The sequence below is a fragment of the Chelonoidis abingdonii genome, chromosome 3 (genome assembly GCF_003597395.2).
Source record: "Chelonoidis abingdonii isolate Lonesome George chromosome 3, CheloAbing_2.0, whole genome shotgun sequence".
NCBI lineage: Eukaryota > Metazoa > Chordata > Testudines > Testudinidae > Chelonoidis > Chelonoidis abingdonii.
In genome coordinates, this window is record NC_133771.1 from 89,069,941 (window position 1) to 89,093,016 (window position 23,076).

The following is a 23,076-nucleotide window of genomic DNA, read 5'->3' on the forward strand; positions in this document are numbered from 1 at the left end:
GGCAGCTTAAGATCAACATTTTAATTTCATTTTAAATGAAGCTTCTTAAACATTTTGAAAATGCTGTTTATTTTACAATACAACACTAGTTTAGTTATATAATATATAGACTTATAGAGAGAGACCTTCTAAAAAAACATTAAAATGTATTACCAGCGCACGAAACCTTAAATTAGAGTGAATAAATGAAGACTCAGCACACCGCTTCTGAAAGGTTGCCGACCCCTGCCCTATGGTTTCAATCCCTGGAGATAGTCCTGTTCAGGAAATATCTAGACAATATTTAATATATGTGAAAGTGTAACAGTGCCAAAAAGAATCTACTATGGGAAACCCCAAAGTGACCAAATTCCAGGTTTCAGAATGAACAACAGGCAGGTTAGTTTCCATGTTTTACTTTTGGCTATGGAGCTTCCTCACTTACTACTTTGTGAAGAGACATTGTCAAGGTCACCAGGCCCAGAACAACAACACTTAACATTCATGTAGTGTTTTTTGTCTACTGAGTATTAAAGCATGAATAAAGTAAACCTCATAATGCAGCTTTGAAGTAGCATTATTGCTAAGAAAGAGTCCGAAAGAATAGCAAAAGCATATAGAATTACTGGCCTAGTGGATGGGAGGAAGTAATAGATGTAAATATCTTAATTTCAGTAAGGCTTTTGACACAGTCCCACATAATATTCTCATAAGCCAACAAGGGGAATGTGGTCTAGATGAAATTATGATAAGGTAGATGAACACCTGGTTGAAAGACTGTACTCAAAGAGGAGTTATCAATCTGTCAATCTGGAAAGACATATCTAGTGGGGGTCTCACAGGGGTCAGCCCTGGGTCTGGTACTCCCTAGTATTTTCCTTAATGAATTGGATAATGGAGTGGAGAGTATGCTCATAACATTTGTGGATGACACCAAGATGGGAGGAGTTGCAAGGACTTTGGATGATAGGATTAGATTTAAAACAATCTTGACAAACTGGAAAATTGGTCTGAAATCAAAAAGATGAAATTCAGTAAAGACAAGTGCAAAGTACTTGCCTAAGGGAGGAAAAAATCAAATGCACAACTACAAAATGTCTAAAAACGGGCAAGGTGGTAGTACGGCTGAAAAGGATTTGGGGGGTATAGTGCTTCACAAATTACATATGAGTCAGAAATGAAAAGTAGTTTTGAAAAACACTAATATAATTCAGGAGTGTATGGTTAAAAATACCGGGAATGAAAAAAGAAGGATGAGGGGAGACTTGATAACAGTTAAGGACTGTTCTAAAGAGGATGGTCCTACCTCTAGTGGATATGGAGAACAAGTAGTAATGGGCTTAATCTGCAGCGAGGGACATCTGGATGAGATATTAGGAAAAAATTTCTAACAATAAGCATAGTTAACCTCTGGAATAACCTCTGGCTTCCAAGGGTGGTTGTGGAATCCCCATCATGCAGGTTTTTAAGAAAAGGTTGAACAAACACCTATTAGGGATGGTCCAGGTTTGGATGGTCCTGCCTGCAAGGGACTGGACTTGATGACTTTCTGAGGTACTTTCCAGTCCTACATTTCTATGATTATGCTATGCTGTAATACAGAGCAGCCTCAGTAATATCCTCATTTTACAACTGGGGAAATGAGACTCAATAAGATTTAGGCCTACATTTTCAAAAGGATCCACTAATTCTGGGGGCCCAATTTGAGAGAATAAGTGTCTAAAGATGTGCATGTAAAGCTTGAGGCGTCCAAAATGTGCAGAAAACATAACTTGGACAAGACCACAGAGCTGGAATCAGCGTCAGAGGTGGGATTAGAACTCAGTAATTCCTGGGTCAGATCAATCTTTCTCTCAAAATGTGACCCACTGGTCCTCACCCTTATATTTGTCTTGTTAAACTCATGAACAGTAATTTTATATGGCTGTTTTGAGGATAGGTTTGTCTGCAAAAATATAGCTACCAAAAATGCTTCCTCGATTGTTTTTAAAAAGAAAAACAAAACCCTCCTACAACCCAAAAGCAGGCCCAACATCTCTAAGTAACCTGTGACACCAAAGTAAAGAGTCTCTGCAATGGAGGGGTAACATTTGGGAAAGGAATAAAGTACAGTTTCAAAACTTCATAATTTAGTAAGAACTATGAAACAACATCTTCCATGAGATTTTCCTTTTAAAGTGGAAACAGGGACATTCAGGGGCCATGTTTACATTGTAGATTATAGACTTAAAGTTTATTTCTTCTCTTAAGAGTCATTCTAACAGCATTGTGAAATTCCACAGTTATTGTGTCCCCTGATTTCATATCAAATTTGCTTAGTTGACAAATAAGATGTTTTTTCTGACTGCTAGCCCTGCAAACTCATCCTGGGCAGCAAAAGAATCAAGCTGGGTCCCTTCTTTCTCGTACACCATTATCATTGGAGACCACATTATGTTCTTATTTAATTTTGTGCAAGCAGATTATCTTCATATTATTTCTTCAGTTACACCTGTGCAATCCCATTAATCTTCAATGTTCAGGTGGAACTGAAGAAATAACATGACGTCCAGGAACTTTATGACTGGTGATTAGTGGCTAGGAAAGTTAAAATCCATCTTGATTCTCAAATCCCAGGTTTAGTTTGTGGGGCTGAGAGTAAGAAAAAAGTTTGTTTTTTGGTAAGCGGAGCACATTTGCTAAGAATTCAGTGAGACACAACAACCATGGAACCCTGTAAAACTGTATCAACAGAGTCACTCTTCAGAATGGAGCTGTACTTAAGAATATTCTGATGGGTAGGTCAGAAAGTCATTTTTTTGAGAACTTGGATTATACTAAAGTTCTGACCCATCTAACAAACCAAGTTTTTTTCTGTGACTCACCCACCTGTTGCTGGTCATTCCTTCCATATGTAAAACTGATGAGTATCTCATCTTCATTCTGTCTTATCTATACAACAGCATTTGGGCATTGTGAACACCATTGTGCCCCTAGCATGCTTATAAAACCTCTTGTGTCCATGCACTACTGCTTCCAATGAGGCACAGAGGTTCACGTCACAGCTATGACTGCAATTGCTCTGAGCAAGGCTAAGCACTATTGCATCAGCTACTGAGTCATTCTGCACCACTGTAGTTCCAGAGTAGGCAGGAAATGCAAGGGTTGCAACTGCATGGTGCAATGAGTTTGCCAAGTGTGATTCCACATTGCTCCCTCTTTCCCTTCAGTGACAGTTGTCAGGTAAGAGCACTCCCTCTGTTGCCTGTCAAGCCACTCACCTACTGGCTGCTTGCAAGCCTGAGAGCATATGATATGGTATTCTGTGTTATCAGCTCTGCTTTGTTCCTACACTTCTGGTACCCCAACCCCCAAAACAGCAAAAGACATGAAAAAACAATGCAAAATAAACTACTTTATATATTTTCAAAATATGCATTTGTGATCTGAACAATTATTTTTGGGATATTCACCTAAACATCATAAGGAACAATATATATATATATAATTGGTTAGACAGTATAGACACTGAGAGATCTGGACATACAAAGGATTCACTTTTTTGGGAGTTGGCATGGCTGTCCATATGCCATCTCAGCAGCATTTCCCAAAATCTGAGATCTGAAAAAGGAAAAAAAATCTTATTAATTCATCCATACACAGGAAGGTAAACCCTGCCCTTCCTTGCTTTCAGCCCCCAAAGCAAATCCATATACCTCACTAGTGCACCAATCCACACATCTCTCACAACCCCTGCAGCGCACCATACCGAAAGATGTCAGCAGCATGTGCAGCTGAAGCTGTTGACTTTCCACCACGGCACCTGCAAGTGTCAGGGCATAGCCTCTTCCCTTTGATGCATGCACAGATTATTGTACCACACAGAACAGTTTAAAGCAGTTTGTGACTGGGTACCTGGGATGGATCACACTGAGAATGCCATATCAGGGCAGACTGCAAGAATTAGGCAGACAATCCCCCAAAATGGGTTGTTTATAATTAGATTCACCCAGCCAGTAACCAAAATGCTTCTGTAGTACCACACTGGTTAACCAGAAGCGAAACACAATTCCCCTTTCCAGATGTTGGCTCCTAGCCAGACAAAGTATCGGAGGGGTAGCCACGTTAGTCTGGATCTGTAAAGGCAACAAAGAGTCCTGTGGCACCTTATAGACTAACAGATGTATGCATCCGACGAAGTGGGTATTCACCCACGAAAGCTCATGCTCCAAAACGTCTGTTAGTCTATAAGGTGCCACAGGGCTCTTTGTTGCTTATCCAGACAAGCAAGTCTAAAATAGCGAGGGGTTATTGAAAGCCTAATTCATTATATGTGAGGTTCTTAGTAATCCCAAAGGATCAGAAATTTATCTCAGGTCAATATGTATTTCAGCTCTTTGCCAAATATCATGCTGTCAGCCAATCCTTAGTAAACTAATTAAAGAATTATTAATAAAAGAAAAGAGAGTTATAAATGATTAATAGCTCACATACATACAGGTCTGTAGCAGTGATGGAATAGACTGCTGGCTTGCAAATGTCTCTCTGGTATCTTCCAAAAGATTGGAAGGTCCACTGTCCATAGTTCAAGATACTTCTTTTAGTTGTATATCCACAGTCTAGAGAATTAGAGCAGGAGAGAGACAAAATGGAGGTGTCTTGGCTGTCTTTTTATATCCTTTGCCATGTGCATGAAAGTTTACTGTCCCAAACAAAGTTCCCAGCTCCATGTATGGAAATGTACTTGCACAAGATGGAGTAGTTCAGGGTCACATGAGCATATCACATGCCCTTTCATGTTTTGCGGAATCACAGGGGGGTGACCATTGGCTCCTTGCTGTCTGGGTCATCCACAGGAAGACCTACTAGGCAGGATGAGGTTCATCAATGGCCCACTGTGAATGTTCTTAATGGACCATCAATACATGGCTGTCTAGCCCTGGCATAAATCTATATGTGGGGGTGTCACCCAGGAATACAACACAGGTTTAAGGTACATATACATAGCCAGTATTCATAATCTCAGATACAAAGATGATACATGCATATAAACAAAATAATCTTACCTAGCAAATCATAACTTCCTTTGATACCTCACATCAATGGTTCTGAGCTAGAGGGTACACAGAGATCTTCCAGGGGGTACTGAACTCACCTATATCAGTATTTCTCAACCTGGGGGTTGTAATTCCCAGGGTGAGTGGGGGACAACTTTAGGTAGAGTGCAAGTGCAGGGCTGACATTAGGGGTGGCAAGCAGAGCAATTGCCCGGGGCCCTATACCACAAAGGACACCACAAAGCTAAGTTACATGCTTCTGCCCTGGGCGGTAGGGCTCAGACTTCAGCTAAGGCTCACAAGTGAAAAACTGGAAATGTAAGTACAATATTTATAGTCTGATTGATTTATAACTACATGATAAAAATGAGAAAGTTAGCAATTTTTCAGCAATAGTGTCCTGCAACATTTTTGTATTTTTATGTCGGATTTTATAAGCAAGTAGATTTTAAGTGAGATGACACTTGGGGGTATGCAAGCTAAATCAGCCTCCAGACAGGGATACAGTAGTTTGGAAAAGTTGAGACCCTTTGCCTTACATGATATACTTTGTACAATACTGTAGCGAGGCGCCTTGGCTTGCAGCTGCACCTGAGAGGGCCGAGCCACTGCAGCCGCCAACATGGGCGGAGCCACCGCCCCCCATTCCCGCCCCCCAGAAGTCAAGGGGGCGGGACAGGAAGTATAAAAGCCCAGCCCCGGTGCTCACTTGGAGGCTGAAAAGAACAGATGCGGGTGGCAGAGCTCCTCGTGCCTGGTATCCTGAGGAGCTGCTTGAGCTTCCCCATGCCTGGTATCTGGAGGACCCTGTGGTTTGGGACCCACCGGAAGACGCCGGCGAGACACAGATACCCAGAGAGGGGGAGGTCGGAAGTGGCCTGGGGGTAGCCGACCTAGGTTTGGCTCTTGGAGAGCCTGAACCAATGTCAGTGTGTTGCGGCTAGGATCCCCACTGACAGCAGTGAGTCTTGGCCGCTGCTAGGGCCCCGGACTGGAACGCAGTGGAGTGGGAGGGCCTGCGTCCCCCTGCCATCCTTCCAAGGGTGGCAGATTCCCCCTCTCGCTGGCCTGAGGAGACCTTTCTACTGGGCTTATAGAGACTACTTGTTTGCTCAACCCCTGCTGCAGTGTCTGAGCTCTGAACTGCTTATTGCCCCGCCCTCACCCAGGGCCTGGGCTTATTGGGACTATTTGTTTGCTCAACCCCTGCTGAAGGGCCTTGTAGCGAGGCGCCCTGGCTCGCAGCTGCACCTGAGAGGGCCGAGCCCCAATGCCGGATGGCTTCAAATACGTATGGAAATTGTGTAGTAGGGTAACAACAGTGATATAACTCAGTGGTTCTCAACCAGCCTATGAGGGGGCTGAAAGCAGGTTTTGGAGCGGGGTCTGCCAAAATAAACCAGAGAGCAGGGCCGGCATTAGACTTGCTGGGGCCCAGGGCAGAAAGCTGGCACCTCAGCCTCGCTGCTGAAGCCAAAGCCCCAGTAACTTAATTTTGCGGGAGCCCCTGTGGTGTGGGACCCTGGGCAGTTGCCCTGCTTGCTACTCTCTAACACTGGCCCTGGCTTTTAATCTACTAGATATGCAGAAAAACAGTTGTGGCACAGACGGGCCATGGAGCCTTTATAGCATGTTGGGAGTGGGGGGAAGGGGGACCTCAGAAAGAAAAAGATTGAGAACTCGGGATATAAATGGTCACCTTTCTTATACACAGCATCAACCAGTTATTGGAATCAATCAAAAATGTGAAAAACTGCAAACATATATTATCCACTGTGAAAGTAGTGAGTGGACACTGTGCCTTGTCAAGTCGCAAGGCTCTTAGGCTCATGTAATTTTGTCTGATTTATGTCAGAATACTGGGGTCAAGAAATAATGACGACTCTCTTGCCAACGTTCCTTTGTTTCACACATTTATTTTATGTCACATACATTAGGCATGTGTTTCTGGGAGCCATGCTGGGAATTGTGAGAGAGGTGCAGTGCTGGGTGTGGATGCAGTGCACTGTGTTACCCTTTAAAACAGGATGGCAGCTGTGAATGCATTGCACCAGAGGCTCTTAAACTGTGGGTTGGGATCCCCAAGCAGGTCACAATCCCATTTTAATGGGGTCACCGCAGCTGGTGTTAAATTTTCTGGGGCCCCCAGGCCCGAAGCCCAAGCCCAAACCCCACTGCCTGGGGCTGAAGCTGAAGCCTGAGTCCCACCACTCAGGGCTAGGGTTACATGCACCCCTCCCAGGACAGAAGCCCTTGATCTTCAGCTTTGGCCTCCCGCCCTGGGCAGTGGACCACGGGCAGCAGGGCTGTCGGGGTTCGTCTTCAGTACCAACTCCTGGGGTCGTGTAGTAATTTTTATTGTCAGAAGGGGATCACGGTGCAATGACGTTTGAGAACCACTACATTGCACCATTGTAGCTTGTACTAGTTAAGTCACACTAGTGAAAATTGCAATAGTGCAATTCTATAGAGTAGATAAAGGTCCTCAGACTGAGCATTAGAAGCATTTAGAATGTAGAGGGACATGGGCAGGACAAAGCATATCAGATATTGCTGTGTTAAAATGACCATGGGTTCTACAGCCATGAGTTGGGAAGGGCTTCTTATTAATGAGTTGACCTTTGATCTCACAAATGTAACACTTGTGGATAAAACACATTTTATATCAGAAGCCTTTTAAATTATTTTTTGTTTAAAAAACAAAACCTGACCCTATTACACTGAATTTGTGCTCAGTTTTTTCCAAGAGAAATGAAGCATTTAGAAGCATGAATAAATGTTTCACTGGGAAATCTTTCTGCAAGTTGGTATTTTTTGAGAAATGAGATCTGGATGTCCTAATGAAGTGTTAAGTCATAGGAGGAAAATTGCACTGGACAGAACTGGATTTCATACTCAGAATATTTTAGCTGGGGTCAACACAGAAAATCTTATAACACTGGTGTGCTGTATAGTGTGGAAGGAGAAGAATCCTTTGAATTGCATGATCTTTTCATTCACGTAATTAGTTTGTTATGCACACAGTGATGCCATGGGACTCGGCATTTTAGCTGCTGGGTTGCTCACTGGCAGCATCTGAAGAAGTTCATTATATGCATTTGTCACATGATGCACTTCATCAAACAAATGGAACGGGGAGAATAAGTCTTTCTCACAAGATTCTTCAGAGCTCCCTTATAAACTATTTACTGATATACTCTTCCTTGGTCAGGATACAATGAAGTTCCTTGTCCTGCAGCATACGACACAGGAAGTTCATTATCCCCCATCCAAATTAGATACAGAGAAAGGAAGCCCACACACAGAAAAGAGCCACTTACAAAGAAGCAATAGATAATTTGCAAATGCTTTTAGTAAGGAATCTCAAATCAATATACAGTTGGATTAAAAACTCTTCAGGAGAATGGCCTTGTCATCTTATTTTGTTCTGTAAAGGGCCATGCATAACAGTGGTGCTGTGCAACTAATTTCTGCCATACACTAGTGATACTGCAGAAAATTAACTAATACGAGCATATGAAAAAAATAAAGGAGTCAAAACTGGAGTTACAGTTATGTATGCTGTTAAATGATACTTATTTTGGGTTGCCAAGAAATCATTTTAAAGCCTGCTGAATCCTGGTATGTGGAAGGTTTTAAGTACTTAAACTCCTGCATGACAAGCTAAATATGCACACACACGCTACTTGTGTTTGTACAAGCTACATCTGGTAAGATAGGCTCTCTTTATTTTCAATGTACAAAGACACTACTCGGTTCACATTCAGATCAGGTAGGATGATTGCTGTTGTGCCTCCTTTGATGAACTCATCTCAGTGTGCAATATCCTAGGTAATGTGCAGAACACTTGCTGAGCTCGCCAACTGATGTTACCTCAGTGTCTGCATTGATATAATCAGTATCTTTCTGATAAAGATAACTGTAACTTCTTCACACCTCCAGTGTCCTCTTTAAGTTACCTTTCTATATGCTGGCTTTTTAAAGTTTGGGTGAATATAGTGCTCATGAAAGTTAGGAGACTAACAGGGTCTTGCCTCAACAATAATGCAGTGATGCTCTATGCAGGCTTCCCCACCACAGCCTGATAAGCAACACTTCCTGCTTTCCCTATCTTAAACTTTCTGAGCAGATTAAACGATGATTTTTGTGGTGTGGACAAATGGGGAGTAGGATCAGAGGCTAGTACTCAAACCTGGGTCTCCAGATTGACAGTTCTGTGTACAGGAAATTGCCATTGCAACAAGAGACATCAATCAGTTCAAGAGGAAAGTAGATAAAAAATTAAAGAAGGAGAATGTGTGCAGTTGAGAAATATAGGCAAATGGAACCAAAAAGGAAGCAGACATGATGGGCCTCCTGTTTTTTCTCTATTGTAGCGTGGATGAATGAGGCTGCAGTTCTTGACACACACTCTATGGCTCAGATGTTTATTTGAGTGATAGAGTGAAACTTTTGTCTCTGGTGCCAATTCCCAAACTGGCCAGGATTTTCAGTCTCACATATTAGTTTTTCCTATTCCCAGCCAGATATGCAAAGGAATGGGAATATTCTCAACTTGATGCATGGGTTTAAGATGTGCATCTTTAATTAGCGTTACTGGAAGCTACGGAACTAATGTTATGTGTTTTTGAATATTTCTAATTAAAACATGTCATACCAAGGCAGCTAATCCTCATACTGTCATAGGTCTATACTTTATAAGTCTATAGCTTATTGCTATACCAATATAAGCATCTTTATACCAGTAAAACTGCATCTGCACTAGGGCATTGCACTGCTTTACCTAAACCAATATAGCAGTACAATAACCGTGTAGACAAGCTCTCAGAAAATATCCCTTTTCCATTGCGTTCCTCTTCCCTTCATGAGTGGTGAACATTAAACTCCTTCTTTTTCCTCTTTCAGCTATGTAGTAAGGATTAATATACACATCCTGGGCATCTCTCCCCCTTTGCCCCATGTGGCCAATACCCCATTCCTGTATAATATCCTTACTCTCTCTCGCCTCTTCAACTTGAGCCATATAGCCATCTTCTCAGTTATCACTATGGCTGCTTGAAGAGACTGCCTCACCCCTCTGAAAGGCAACCAGCCTTGGTGTTGTCTATTTACCTCTATTGCCTGACTCCATGATAAGAAGTACTCTATATATCGGGCCACGCTTGTTGAAGGCCAGTATTGAGTGTCTGTGCTTATTAGTGATAGGGATAGTCTGGCTTCCTTAAAGAAGACAAGTTGTCAGTGACCCTAAAACATGAAGAGTCCTTGGTCAAGAAACTGTTACCTGTGAATAACAACTTTGAAATTAGTGCTTAGTCTCTGCTAAAGATCCCTTTTTGGGGAAATGTTAAAGAGATCACGCACGGCAAGCACCACCCAGTGGCTGAGAATACTGTGGCAGGTTCTCTTCTTTCCTGGTGCCCTTCTGTTGATGGTCATTCTGGTCCTGTGGTCAGGGATGCTAGAACAATTATAGTGGGGGTGCTGAGAGCCATTAACCAAAACTATAAACTGTGTATATGATGGAAAACACTTCAAGCCTGGAGTTGCTGCCACACCTCCCTCACCCCTAGTTCCAGCACCTATGCCTGCAGTGGTCCATCCTTTCTGTGACTCAGCCCTCAGCCAGGTCACATGTTTATGTCTGCCCCTCTTGGGATATATTGATGCCAGCAATGGGTTGCCCTCTGAGTTAGGTGAGATGGCTCCCCCTGGGTTGAATTCTCAGGATTTTGACTCTTCTGTCCTTAAGGCCTTCTCTCCTCTGGACTCTCCAAATCAGGGGAAGGCTTTGACCTTCGGAACCCTCTATAGGGGAATCTGGGCTTACCCTCGCCACTGGGTTCCAACACAGGACCCAGTGTAAAGCAGCTAAGTTTTGCACCAAAGTGCTATAATGCTGTCTTCCCACCAGTCCCTTCTTTCCCAATGGATATAGTGTCATTACATACCTGGAATCAAAGATAAAGTTTCAGGCCTTCTGAGAATCACCAGTCTCTTCTCTGTGTATTCCTGCAGTGCTCTTCTTCCCAGGCTCTCAGAGTGTAGATCAGTTCACTTCCACTGTCTGCAGTCTACTGAAACTGGCTTGTTCTCTTTTTGAGCTCCTCTTGCAAGCCATGCATACTTTGGAGACGTGGTGGGTGGGTCCCAGAGTAGCCATTTAACCCTTTCCTTACTGCTATGAAGGGTTGTATACCCCATCACAAGAAAGTTATAGAGCAGGAAGTTGTTGTGATGAGTTGTGTGTGTGTCATGTGCACTGATAAATTAACTGGTCAATAACTCATTTCATAATGGCCACCATACAGCCATCAGATTATAATGACTTTTGGTCACTACCAACCTGGGCTGGATTAAGTGAGGTGGCCTAAGAGTGAAATGCTCTTTACATATCATCTCCCCCATACCCAATATCAGACTTTTAAGAAGTGTTTCGTATTAAATCTCTTCAACTTATCAAAAGCACTTGGAAGATTGCAGGCTTTTTCATAGCACACTTCAGCACTCAGTCTCTTGCTGAAACTCCCAAGGCTGAAATTTTTACGTCACTGTAATGCCTCTCACCCAGATATGGCAGTCACAAAGCATTATATTTAGCAGACTTTAACATGATGAAAATAGTATGGATACATCACAGCAACTGTGTGTCAGTCCAAGTAAAAGTAATAGTTAGCTCTAACAATGCTGCTGTTTTTGGGATGAGCTACTTTAAAAAAAGAAGAAAAGTCAAGCTCCAAAGAATAAAAATATTTAACTATATGAATTCAAAATAAATTAGCCATGTTGTGGGTAGTCTACAACAACATTATCCTCAAACAAAGAATACTTCTGTTCCCAGTGAGCAGAGAAAATGTGCTACAACCTGCTGGTAATAATTGTTTCAATGCTAATGTAGTGCTTGGTTCTGTTCTCATTATGCTCATCACATTAGTCAGACAAGACAGGCATCTTCAGAAGAGGTGCATAAGATTTCAGAGCGATCTTAGACAGTTTAGAATAAGTATTTATGAAGTTCCTATTTATCATTGTAACAATGACTGTCTAGAAGGGACCTGTTACAACATAGTAGGCTGCTGCCGTGATTTAAGTTGAGGGCTGCCTTGCAGTGGAGATGGAGCTGAACCATATTGTAACCACATTCCTGACTTATACAACAGACTTGAATTTACAAAGACCTGGAGCATGATTTAGGAAGCTGTTAGGGTTCCATCTATGCTGCAAATCCAGTTTGTGTCAGTGCTACTGTATTGTGAAAGCATTATCCTACAATAGTTACAATATCAATTTAAACTGGAAACTTCAGAAGCAGCTCTTTAGAAAGCTGGTTACATGTCCCAAACAACAGCCTTTGGTTATTAAACAATGGCAGACTCCTCCAGGTAATCAGACTCCTCTAAGCGAAGGGAGAAAAAAGTCTATACCCTTTGTAATAAAGCCAGGGGATGAAACATGGATGTTTATTTTGAAAGATAACATACACCTGTTCTGTCTGAGTGCTAGGTAACTATTGGAGGTTCATTTTCATCTGTTACCATGGTAAACTCTTTGCACTTCAAGGCCTTACAGCTTTGTTTCCTTTCAAGATGAGGTACTTGCCCTAGCTTTTCCAGAAGCTTTAACCCAATAACATGGAAGTGTGATAATAATAGTAATTGCTCTTCTCCCTCCATCAATATGTCTCATTTGTGTAGCGCTGACCTATGGACTGTTTTTCCTTTGAACTCCTTTTTGAAGTTTGCTGCTGCCTGTAGTAGTCATCCTTATTAACATTCCTGGTTCTCCTTTGCCTTCACCCAGTTGCCAGATAGATAAGGAAGGGCAGACTGCTAACAATGGTGCTTTTCAGGCAAGCTGCTCTAATGAGCAGGCTTGGTAGTTTATCTTGCGGTCTGTCCAGGCAGGTTACAGGATCTTTGCTTCTTTGTTTTGTTAAATGGTACAAAAGAAACCTAGAAGGTTAAAAAGCCTACGGGGGAAACTGGCAGTTATGGGAAGGACCGTCAACAAGAATTTTCAAATACTTTTTCATATGAGCTCTTATTGGCTCGACTTTTTATTGGAATGGCTGTAAAGTATCCTCACTGGAGATTAGCTATGGAATAGAACCACTGCACTAAGATTTTGTTAAGTGCTGATGACTTGTATCAAAGGCTCATCCCAGTAGTGTAATTTGAGTTTCTTGAAACTTGTAACAGGAGAAGAGAGTTACTTCTTTCACAGCAAATTTTATTTATACTCTTATACTACACCCATCACCAGGTTAAATTGGTAGCAAATAAGTCCTCATGCCTTCATCTATATCTTGATTACAGGGACAATGCATACCCCCCGCCCCCCATGAATCCTACTAGCTGGTCTGATAAGCAAACTCAGACAGAAAACAGTTGTAAATGTTTCAGAGGCGCTTTTCATCCCCTTCATTACCTGTATCTCAGCTTCTGCTAGGCAATAATGCCAGACACTTGGGAAATGTACTTATTTACATATGGAACAGCTATGTATGTTACTATGCTATTTACCTATATAGTTAATAATTTACTTAGACTTTGGCTGCAAATAAACTTTTAATGCTTGCTCTCATTCATTTTTCTTCTCTTCTATGTCTCAGTCTTTTGTCCTCTAACCCGTTTCCTTTATATTATTTAATGTAAAATGTTTAATTTTTAAATAGCCTCAGTATATTTTGTCCTTTTCCGTTTCCTTTCCTCTTATCTGCTGTTTCTTTCTCTTACTTTTTTCTATCCTTTCTATTCTTTCATTGTTTTTCCCCTTCTTTCTCTCCCTTTTCACAACTCCTACCATTTCTCTATATTACTAAACATCTTTAAGGAGGGACTGCTCACAAGCTGTTTCCTTATCACAATGCCCTCATCATCGTGGTTTGTAACCTTCTAGAATGCTCTAACTAATCTGAAGATCAACAAAGCCTGGGAATTGTTATTTGAAATGGAATCAATGAGAAAATGTCTAAATAAAGTTACTGAGCTCCTTGTGCTTCCTAGACCCTGATCCTTTCTCCCTCTCCCCAGTGGTATTGTTTCCAGTAAGATATTATTTTAATACATTTTAAGGACAGAAAAGACCATTATGTTCATCTGGTCTGACCTCCTGGCATAAAACAGGCCATAGAATTTCACCCAAGATCAACAAATTGTGGTTGAACTGGAGGATGTCTTTTAGAAAGACATCTAGTCTTGATTTAAAAACTCCAAGGGTATGTCTACACTGCAATGTAAGAGCAGGGTTAGAAAAATTTGAGTTAGCCAACTCCAGGTTTGTTAACGTAGGCCTGGAGTGTCTACACACATTTGTAACTCCATGTTAGGAACTGTTGAACCCTGGCTCTCAACCTGAGACTGTAGTGTCTACATTACACGCACACCCCAGACTTCCCAAAATGTGGCTGCTCTAGCCCTTTGTTCATAGTGCAGTGTGGGAAAGCTTGACTGTCCCACAAAGTGACTGTCCAGAGGACAAAGTCAGACCATGGAATGGTGGGATATTTTTGGTGGATTCCCAGTGCACAAATCCAGTGGGACTGCATCTAGACTGCAAAACTATAAGTCTTGAGCCCTTGAGCCCTGGGTCCTGGTTTGACTCAAGCTCAGATCCCCCACCCCTGTTGGTTCCTGGGACCAAGCCCTCGGTTAGTACGACTTGTGTGTGGATGGAAGACAGTTTAGGCTTGAGCCTGAGTTTGAACCCTGGGTTTACATTGCAACATAGACATACCCTGAGGATATATCTACACTGCAATTAAACGCCCACAGCTGGCTCAGGTCAGCTGACTCAGGCTCAGGCTGCAAAATTGCAGTGTAGATGTTTGGGCTTGGGCTTGAACCCAGGCTCTGGGGCCTTCCCCCTCAAAGGGATCTCAGAACCCAGGCTCCAGTCCAAGCCTGAATGCCTATACTGCAATTTTATAACCCCACAGCCCAATCCCGGTGAACCCGAGTCAGCAGACACAGGCCTGCAGCACATTTCATTGCAGGGTAGATGTACCACAAATGATGAAGAATCTACCAAAATCTCATTAATCAGTTCTAATTGTCAAGATACAAATTTTTAACAGTTATTTCCATTTTAAAATTACCTGGCTTCAGCTGCCTGCAACTGACTCTTGTTATGCTTTTATCTGCTAGTTTAAGGAACCCTGTAATAGCAGATAATGGGAGTATCTTATTTCCCCCTTAACCCAGTGTGACATTGCACTCTATATGATTTTATGAAAGTATGCTGATGAGTATGAATATAATGTAACTGGAATATGCTTCATGCAAAAGGTCTCTTGTAAGGTATCATTACAAAGCTTATAATCTACTGAGTGTGGTCATCTTATTTGTATAAATGTATCACTCTTGTATCTAAAACTAGAAATATAAAATATAACTCTGGATGCCTATTGTAATTATGCAAAGTGTGACCCATTAATGGTGGTCTGGAATCTTGATGGCTCCCATTAACCAGGACAATTGGTTGTAAATGGCTCTGTTTTACTTGTGAGTCTTCCGGTATACTGTGTACTGGCAAGTGGGTAATGAAGTCTTACAGTGACATGTGATCATGTCACCTGAACTGTAATCCATCTTTAACCTGGTGCTTTTCCACTGAGAAAGGCAGGGTGGAACTCAGAGGGAGAAAGGATTCCCACCTTATGCAAAAGATATATAAGCGGATGGAACAAAGAAAAGTGGGGCGCCATCATGAGAAATCCCCTAGCTACCACCTGAGCTGGAACAAGGGCTGTACCAGGTGAAAGGATTGTGCCCAGACTAGGAAGGTGTCCAGTCTGTGAAAAACTTACTGAAACATCTCTGAGGGTGAGATTTTACCTGTAGTCAGTTTTATTACTGTATTAGGCTTAGATTTGCGTGTTTTATTTTATTTTACTTGGTAATTCACTTTGTTCTGTCTGTTACTACTTGGAACCACTTAAATTCTACTTTCTGTATTTAATAAAATCACTTTTTACTTACTAATTAACCCAGAGTATGTATTAATACCTGGAGGAAGGAGGCAAACAGCTGTGCATATCTCTCTATCAGTGTTATAGACGGCAAACAATTTATGAACTTACCCTGTATAAGCTTTGGATTTATTGGGGTTTGGCCCCCATTGGGAGTTGGGCATCTGAGCATTAAAGACAGGAACACTTCTGTAAGTTGCTTTCAGTTAAGTCTGCAGCTTTGGGGCGCGTGGTTCAGATGCTGGGTCTTTGTTGGAGCAGACTGGTGTGTCTGGTTCAAGAAGAGAGGGGCCTGGAGTCCTAAGCTGCCAAGGCAGGAAAGCAGGGGCAGAAGTAGCCTTGGCACATCAGTTGGCAGTTCCCAAAGGGGTCTCTGTGAAACAACCCATCACATCTAGTATATGTGTCTTTGACTTGGTCCCCCAGAGATTTCTGTACCTTGGCTAGATGTATCTACAATCTACTCTCAACTCCTTTACACCTCCCCACATAGCCTCAGCTCCAAATGATATGCACTATTGATGATCCTAAGTGCTAAAAATTATGAATCACTGTCAGGTCCCCAAAAAACTGTAAAATTAAAAAAAAAATTCTTTTTTTTTTAATTTGCCGTCACTTTTCAGAGCCTTTAGAATGCACCCAACTCACATTTTCAAGCTTTTCTCCAGAATCATGAGGGCTAAAAGCTACCATTAAAAAAAAAAAAAAGGCAGGAGGGGGTGGAGCTGGGATTCTCACTCACATGCCGTCAGAAGCTGGGGCTGTAAGAAATATGTCAATTATCACAAGACTGATGATGAAATAACAAAAGTGACAACACTGGATATGCCCCTCTTCGAAAGGTGTGAAGGAGTTGAGAGTAGATTGTAGATACATCTAGCCAAGGTACAGAAATCTCTGGGGGACCAAGTCAAAGACACATATACTAGGTGTGATGGGTTGGTTCACAGAGACCCCCTTGGGAACTGCCAACTGATGTGCCAAGACTACTACTGCCCCTGCTTTCCTGCCTTGGCAGCTTAGGACTCTAGTTAGATAGAATTATTTATGTAAGACCTCCTACAAAGAAAATCTGCTTTAGATGTATTTGCATTACAGGCCCTCATCTTGCAGCTCCATTTCTGACTGCCAGGGCTGGCGCTTCCATTAGGCAACCCTAGGCGGTCGCCTAGGGTGCCAGGATTCGGGGGGGCGGCTCCCCATGGGGCACATGGGAGCTTCTGGTTCCGCTCCCGTTGGGCCGCTGAAGAAGGACCTTCTGCCAATGTGCCATGGAAAACAGTGGCAGGCAATTGAGCACCTCAATGACTGCTGCTGTCGCCTGCGGCATTTTGGTGGAGGGTCCTTCTTCAGCGGCGCCATGGGAGTGGAACCGGAAGCTCCCGTGCTCCCTGTGGGTAGCACACAAAATGCCACCCCCCGAATTCTGCCTAGGGTGCCCGAAACTCTGGTGCCGCTCCTGCTGACTGCTTCTCATGCACACAGCAAGACAGGCCCTGCCAACCTGCATCTCCCTGGAAGGTCAATTAAATATTTTGCCCAGTGTGAAAGGAATATTAGCTTTTTGGTTTAACACATTTCATTTTTAGTCTGCACTAAAGCTTTTGTGAACCTAATTTTGGAAATCACTCTATAATATTGAATAATAAACTTGAGGAGGATCATGCAAAAGTATTTGCAATGACTATAGCTAGGGCTCCATGTCTGTCACAGAGGTCACAAAAGTTATGGATTCCATGACTTTCCACGACCTCCGTGACTTTTGCAGCAGCTGGTGTGGCTGTCCACAGGGCTGCCTGAGCAGCGGTCCTGTGGGCAGCGAGAGCAGCAGCGGCTGGGTGGCCCAGGGGCAACCAGAGCTGCTGCTGCTTGGTGGGCCCCCAGCTGGCCTTGGTAGCCCCCAGCAGCTGGTACTGCTGGCCCCTGAGCCTCTCCCATCCAGAGCAGCATCCCCATCCAGTTAAGATTTAATCAGGGGTATATAGTAAAAGTCATAGACAAGTCACAGGTGTGAATTTTTGTTTATTGCTCGTGACTTGTCCATGACTTTTACTAAAAATACCCGTGACTAAATCATAGCCTTAACCATAGTTGATTCTGGGCTTGTTCTTGGAGCCCTTACGAGACTATACAAAAGAGTAAGGGCTATAGGCTTTGACCATTCAAGTTGAATAGCATCCCAGCTGTTATGTCAGTGAGGCTAACTGAGTAAAAAAATAAACAACCACTCCTCCAACATATTTTTTATATCTTTAAAAAACCCTGTCATTTTTGTTGATCTCATATTAGATAGATTCTCTGGGTGCCAACCCTCCATATTTCCTTAGACTATTTTATGGCTCACTAAGTCTTACAAGTGGTGGGATTGTAAAGTTATGTCTCTGGGCTAGCACAGCATTGTAGAATAGTGACTGTCAGGACTGGTTCCAGGCACCAGTGTAGCAAGGAGGTGCCTGGGGCAGCCAATGAAGAGGGGTGACATGTCCAGCTCTTCGGCTGTGGGTCCCTTAGTCCTTGTTGGAGCGAAGGACTTGCCGCTGAATTGCCGCCGTAGAATAAAACGGTGGTAGAATTGCCGTCAATCGCGATCGCGGCTTTTTTGTTTTTGATTGTTTTGTTTTTCTGCTTGGGGCGACAAAAACGCTAGAGCCGGCCCTGGTGATTGTTCTTTGTCACGTTTTTAGAGTCATAGACTTTAAAGGTCAGAAGGGACCATTATGATCGTCTAGTCTGACCTCCTGCACAACACAAGCCAAAGAATCTCACCCACCCATTCCTGTAATAAACCCCTAACCTGTATCTGAAATCATGGTTTAAAAACTTCAAGGTGCAGAGAATCCTATAGCAAGTGACCCGTTCCCCACACTGCAGAGGAAGGCAAAAAAAACCCAGTGCCTCTGCCAATCTGCCCTGGAGGAAAATTCCTTCCCAACCCCAGATATGACAATCAGCTAAACCCTGAGCATGTGGACAAGACTCACCAGCCAGACACCCAGGAAAGAATTCTCTGTAGTAACTCAGATCCCACCCCATGTAACATCCCATCATAGGCCATTGGGCGTATTTACCGTTAATAGTCAAAAGATCAATTAATTGCCAAAATTAGCCTATCCCATCATACCATCCCCTCCATAAACTTGTGAAGCTTAGGCTATGTCTAGACTACCCACAGTATCGGCGGGTTAAAATCGATTGCTCGGGGTTCGATATATTGCGTCTCATCTAGACGCGATAATATTCGATCCCCGAGCACGCTTATATCGATTTCGGAACTCCATCAACCACCACGGAGTCTGCGGATCGACGGGGGAGCCGTGGATATCGATCGGCGTGGTGAGGACGGGTGAGTAATCCCGATCTTAGTAATTCGACTTCAGCTACGTTTTCACAAAGCTGAAGTTGCCGTATCTAAGATCGATTTCCCCCCGTAGTGTAAGACAGGCTAGTCTTGATGCATAAACAAACACAACTGAATAAAACAAAGAGATATGTCTTTTGCCGCCCACTGCTCCTTTGGGAAGGGCTGTTCCAGAACTTCACTCTCTGATGGTTTAGAAAGCTTGTCTAATTTCAAGTGTCAACTTCCCATGATTGGCAGTTTATATTCATTTGTTCTTGTGTCCACTTGGTACTGAGCTTAAATAGTTCCTCTCCCTCGGTATTTATTTCTGTATATTGAATAGAGTGCAACCATATCTCCTAGCCTCCTTTTGGTTAGGCTAACAAGCCAAGCTCTTTCAGTCTCCTTTCATAAAGACAGGTTTTCCATTCCTTGGATCATCCTAGTTAGCCGCTTCTTTGTACCTGTTCCACTTTGCATTCAATCTTCTTAAACATGCACAAGTCTTCCAGATGAGGTTGCACCAGTAACTGTATAACGGTACTAAACACTCCTTATCTCTATTGGAAATACCTTCTCGCCTGATGCATCCCAAGACCGCATTAGCTTTTTTCATGGCCTATCACATGAGTGGCCTCATAGTCATACTGTGATCAACCAATATCGAGGTCTTCTCTCCTCTGTTACTTCCAACTGATGAGTCCAACTTATAAAATAAAAATTAATTCTTCTTAATCCCTAAATGGATGACTGGCACCTTCACTATTAATTTCATACTATTACTATTATCAGTTGTACACGGTCATCCCAGATTTTCCTGTATGGTATCCCGGTCTTCTCTGTATTGGCATACCGCCAGCTTTGTGTCATCCGCAGACTTTATTAGCACATTCCCACTTTTTGTGCCAAGATCAGTAACAAAAAGATTAAATAAGATTGGTCCCAAAATCGATCCCTGAGGAACTCCACTAGTAACCTCTCTCCAGCCTGAGAGTTCACCTTTCAGTATGACCCATTGTAGTCTCCCCTTTAATCAGTTCCTTTTCCACCTTTCAATTTTCATATTGATCCCCCTCTTTTCCAATTTTACTAATAATTCCTCATGTGGAACCATATCAAATGCCTTACTGAAATCAAGGTAAATCAGATTCACTGTGTTTCCTTTGTCTAAAAAATCTGTTACCTTCTCAAAGAAGAAGATCAGGTTGGTTTGGCACGATCTACCTTTTGTAAAAATGTTCTTGTTGTAATAAGGGTTAAAGAGGAGCAGCAAAGCTAAAGCCCACTGTAAAAAATATTGTAGCATTCTATGGTAATAACTAAAAACATATTAAGCTTTAGTGTCTTGGAATCTTATTGTAGAATACAGTAGGTGTTTGTTAGGGACTATACTGTAAGACAGTAGCACTTTAGTGACTTGGGATCTAAAAGGGCCCTGTCATGCTGGCTGGAGTGGCTCATGGCCATGAGTGCCAACCTTAGAGCAGACTGTCAAAAAGGAGGGCGGAAATCCCAAACTGGTTGTATGTTTCTATAATTAGATTTCACCAACTCAGTAACAGGTGTGAACTCCTAAAGTGCTACAACAGTCTTACCATGGAGTCACAGACAGCCCCCTTGGGCATTCTAAACCAACTTGCCACCCAGGCAAGCTGGACTATGTGATAGATGATCACTTACACCAAAAATCACAACAATATTCAGGTTACTCCCAGTCCCAAAAGGACCAGTCACTTACCCCGGGCCAATTATACTCAGATCTCAAACTGAAGTCAATGCCTGTAGCCAGTCCTGTAATAAACTAACTAAAGATTTATTAACTAAGAAAAGAAATGAGAGTTATTTACAGGGTTAAGACATGAAATACACATACTTGCAGTCTTAAGATTTAAAAAGGTAACATACGGTTCTATAATAAGCAGCTATATGTATCCTTTAGGGCTGACTCATGCCAACCAGCAAGGGGATCTCTTGCTTATGTTTAGAAATCTTTGCCCCTTGGAGTCCAGACAGCATGAAAGAGACCCAGTTTCTCCCTGTCAGAGATTTTTATCTCCTTCACCTCAGATCCCAAACTGATAGGATAAGTTCATGTGCAGGCCTTCCCTTCCGGGATGGAGTGAGGAATGCAACCAACAAGATCTCTGTCCTTTGATGCTACACAATGGCTCATCTGGCTTCAGTGGCCCATCTTGTGTGCAGGATGAGCACTATACCTTAATTAATGCTTCTTTTCCTGTTTGGTGAGTTATATAATTACAGAGGTTTACAGTGCAAACACTCAATATAACTTTATACCGTTGGTTACAGAGGTTATAAGTGAGATCAATACATGCAGCATCCTACACTGGTCTAGACACCAAACTCACTCTTATAATATTAATATCTACTTTAACTGTATCTTCCACTGTTGTATGCAGTGTTGTTGTAGCCATGTTATTCTGAAGACATTACGGAGACAAGTGGACGAGGTAATATCTTTTATTGGATCAACTTCTGTTGGTGAAAGAGACAAGCTTTTGAGCTACACAGAGCTCTTCTTCAAGTCTGGGAAAAGTACTCAAGAGCGTCAGAGCTAAATACAAGATCTTACAGTGTTCAATATATGCTATGCTAAACTATCTGTTCAATCTTGTATTTAGCTGTGACACTCTGGTTATGTTTCCTAGACATGAAGAAGAGCTCTGTATAGCTCAAAAACTTGTCTCTCTCACCAACAGAAGTTGGTCCAATAAAAGATATTACCTCACTCACCTTGTCTCTATATTTTAACTATACTAACCCACAGGTAAGCCAGACTGGTTTCCATCTATGCATGGTTCAATGAGGCCTGAGGTCTTGCCATGAGCTGGCACCTGGTCTGCCAGAGTCACAGGCCCTCTTATCAAATACAGTGCAAGATAATCTGTTTGAGTAAAAGATGTATTACCGAACAGTTGCCAGTCCTTTAAGGTTGCTCCCAAAGCACCACAAAGCCTCATTTATTTCTCCCCACCAATAAATAAAACAGTTTTACAAAAAGCAAATATATTTTATTGTCTGTTCCATTGTTTGAGAGCACTGTAATATGCAAGAACATCTGGATAACAACAAAAGAAACTCTCAGCAAACAGGAAGGCAGAATTGTTTTACACTAATTGGAACATCATTTACAGTAATTACGTGCTGTGTTGCAGACTAGTAGAGGAATATTAGAAACATCAATAAAAAATAAAATTGGACATTTTTTCCATTTGCAACGTGTTTAAGAATTGAGAGAGGAATTATGTCTGCTCAACTTTAGAAAGAGATGTTTGATACAGTGGAAAAGTAAGGGAGCTGAGTCTGAATTACCCAAGACAACTCCTTTAGCAGAAAGAGAATCTTCCATCATCAGAAAGGGCCACCTGAAAAGTCCTGGCTCCCTGCCAACATCACCCTTTAACAATTACTTGTCATGCACTTTCTGTAAAACTGTTCATAATGGCACAATCTGGAGTGTAGGCAAAGGTCCTACTGGAGGAGCAACATATTCCTCTTCTCTCAGTAACCGCAACAAGATGTTGTTCTTATTTTTTGGCCAGCTATAAATGTGAGTGTTCTGAAGCCAGGTAGGTACATGTTCCTGCAAATGAGAAAAAACAAACCAAAACCATAACCACATAAAATCCCCTGACTGCATATCACTTTCGTGCAGAAACCTCCCAGCAGTGCTATTAGACTCTGCCATACAACCTTCACTGTGTCTCTGCTATGGCCATTTCCCACAACAC

General features: G+C 42.4%; 1 protein-coding gene across 2 annotated transcripts in view; it reads right to left on the reverse strand.

Moving 5' to 3' along the window:
- Nucleotides 1–20,201: 20,201 nt before the first annotated feature.
- Nucleotides 20,202–23,076, reverse strand: part of TRAF3IP2 (TRAF3 interacting protein 2) — a 41,072-nt gene continuing 38,197 nt past the window's right edge. For both annotated transcript variants that reach the window (XM_032772609.2, XM_032772608.2), the window contains one exon: nt 20,202–22,928. In XM_032772609.2, the coding sequence (XP_032628500.1) occupies nt 22,782–22,928 (147 nt within the window). In that variant the 3' untranslated portion in view covers nt 20,202–22,781. The remainder of the gene's footprint in view (nt 22,929–23,076) is intronic.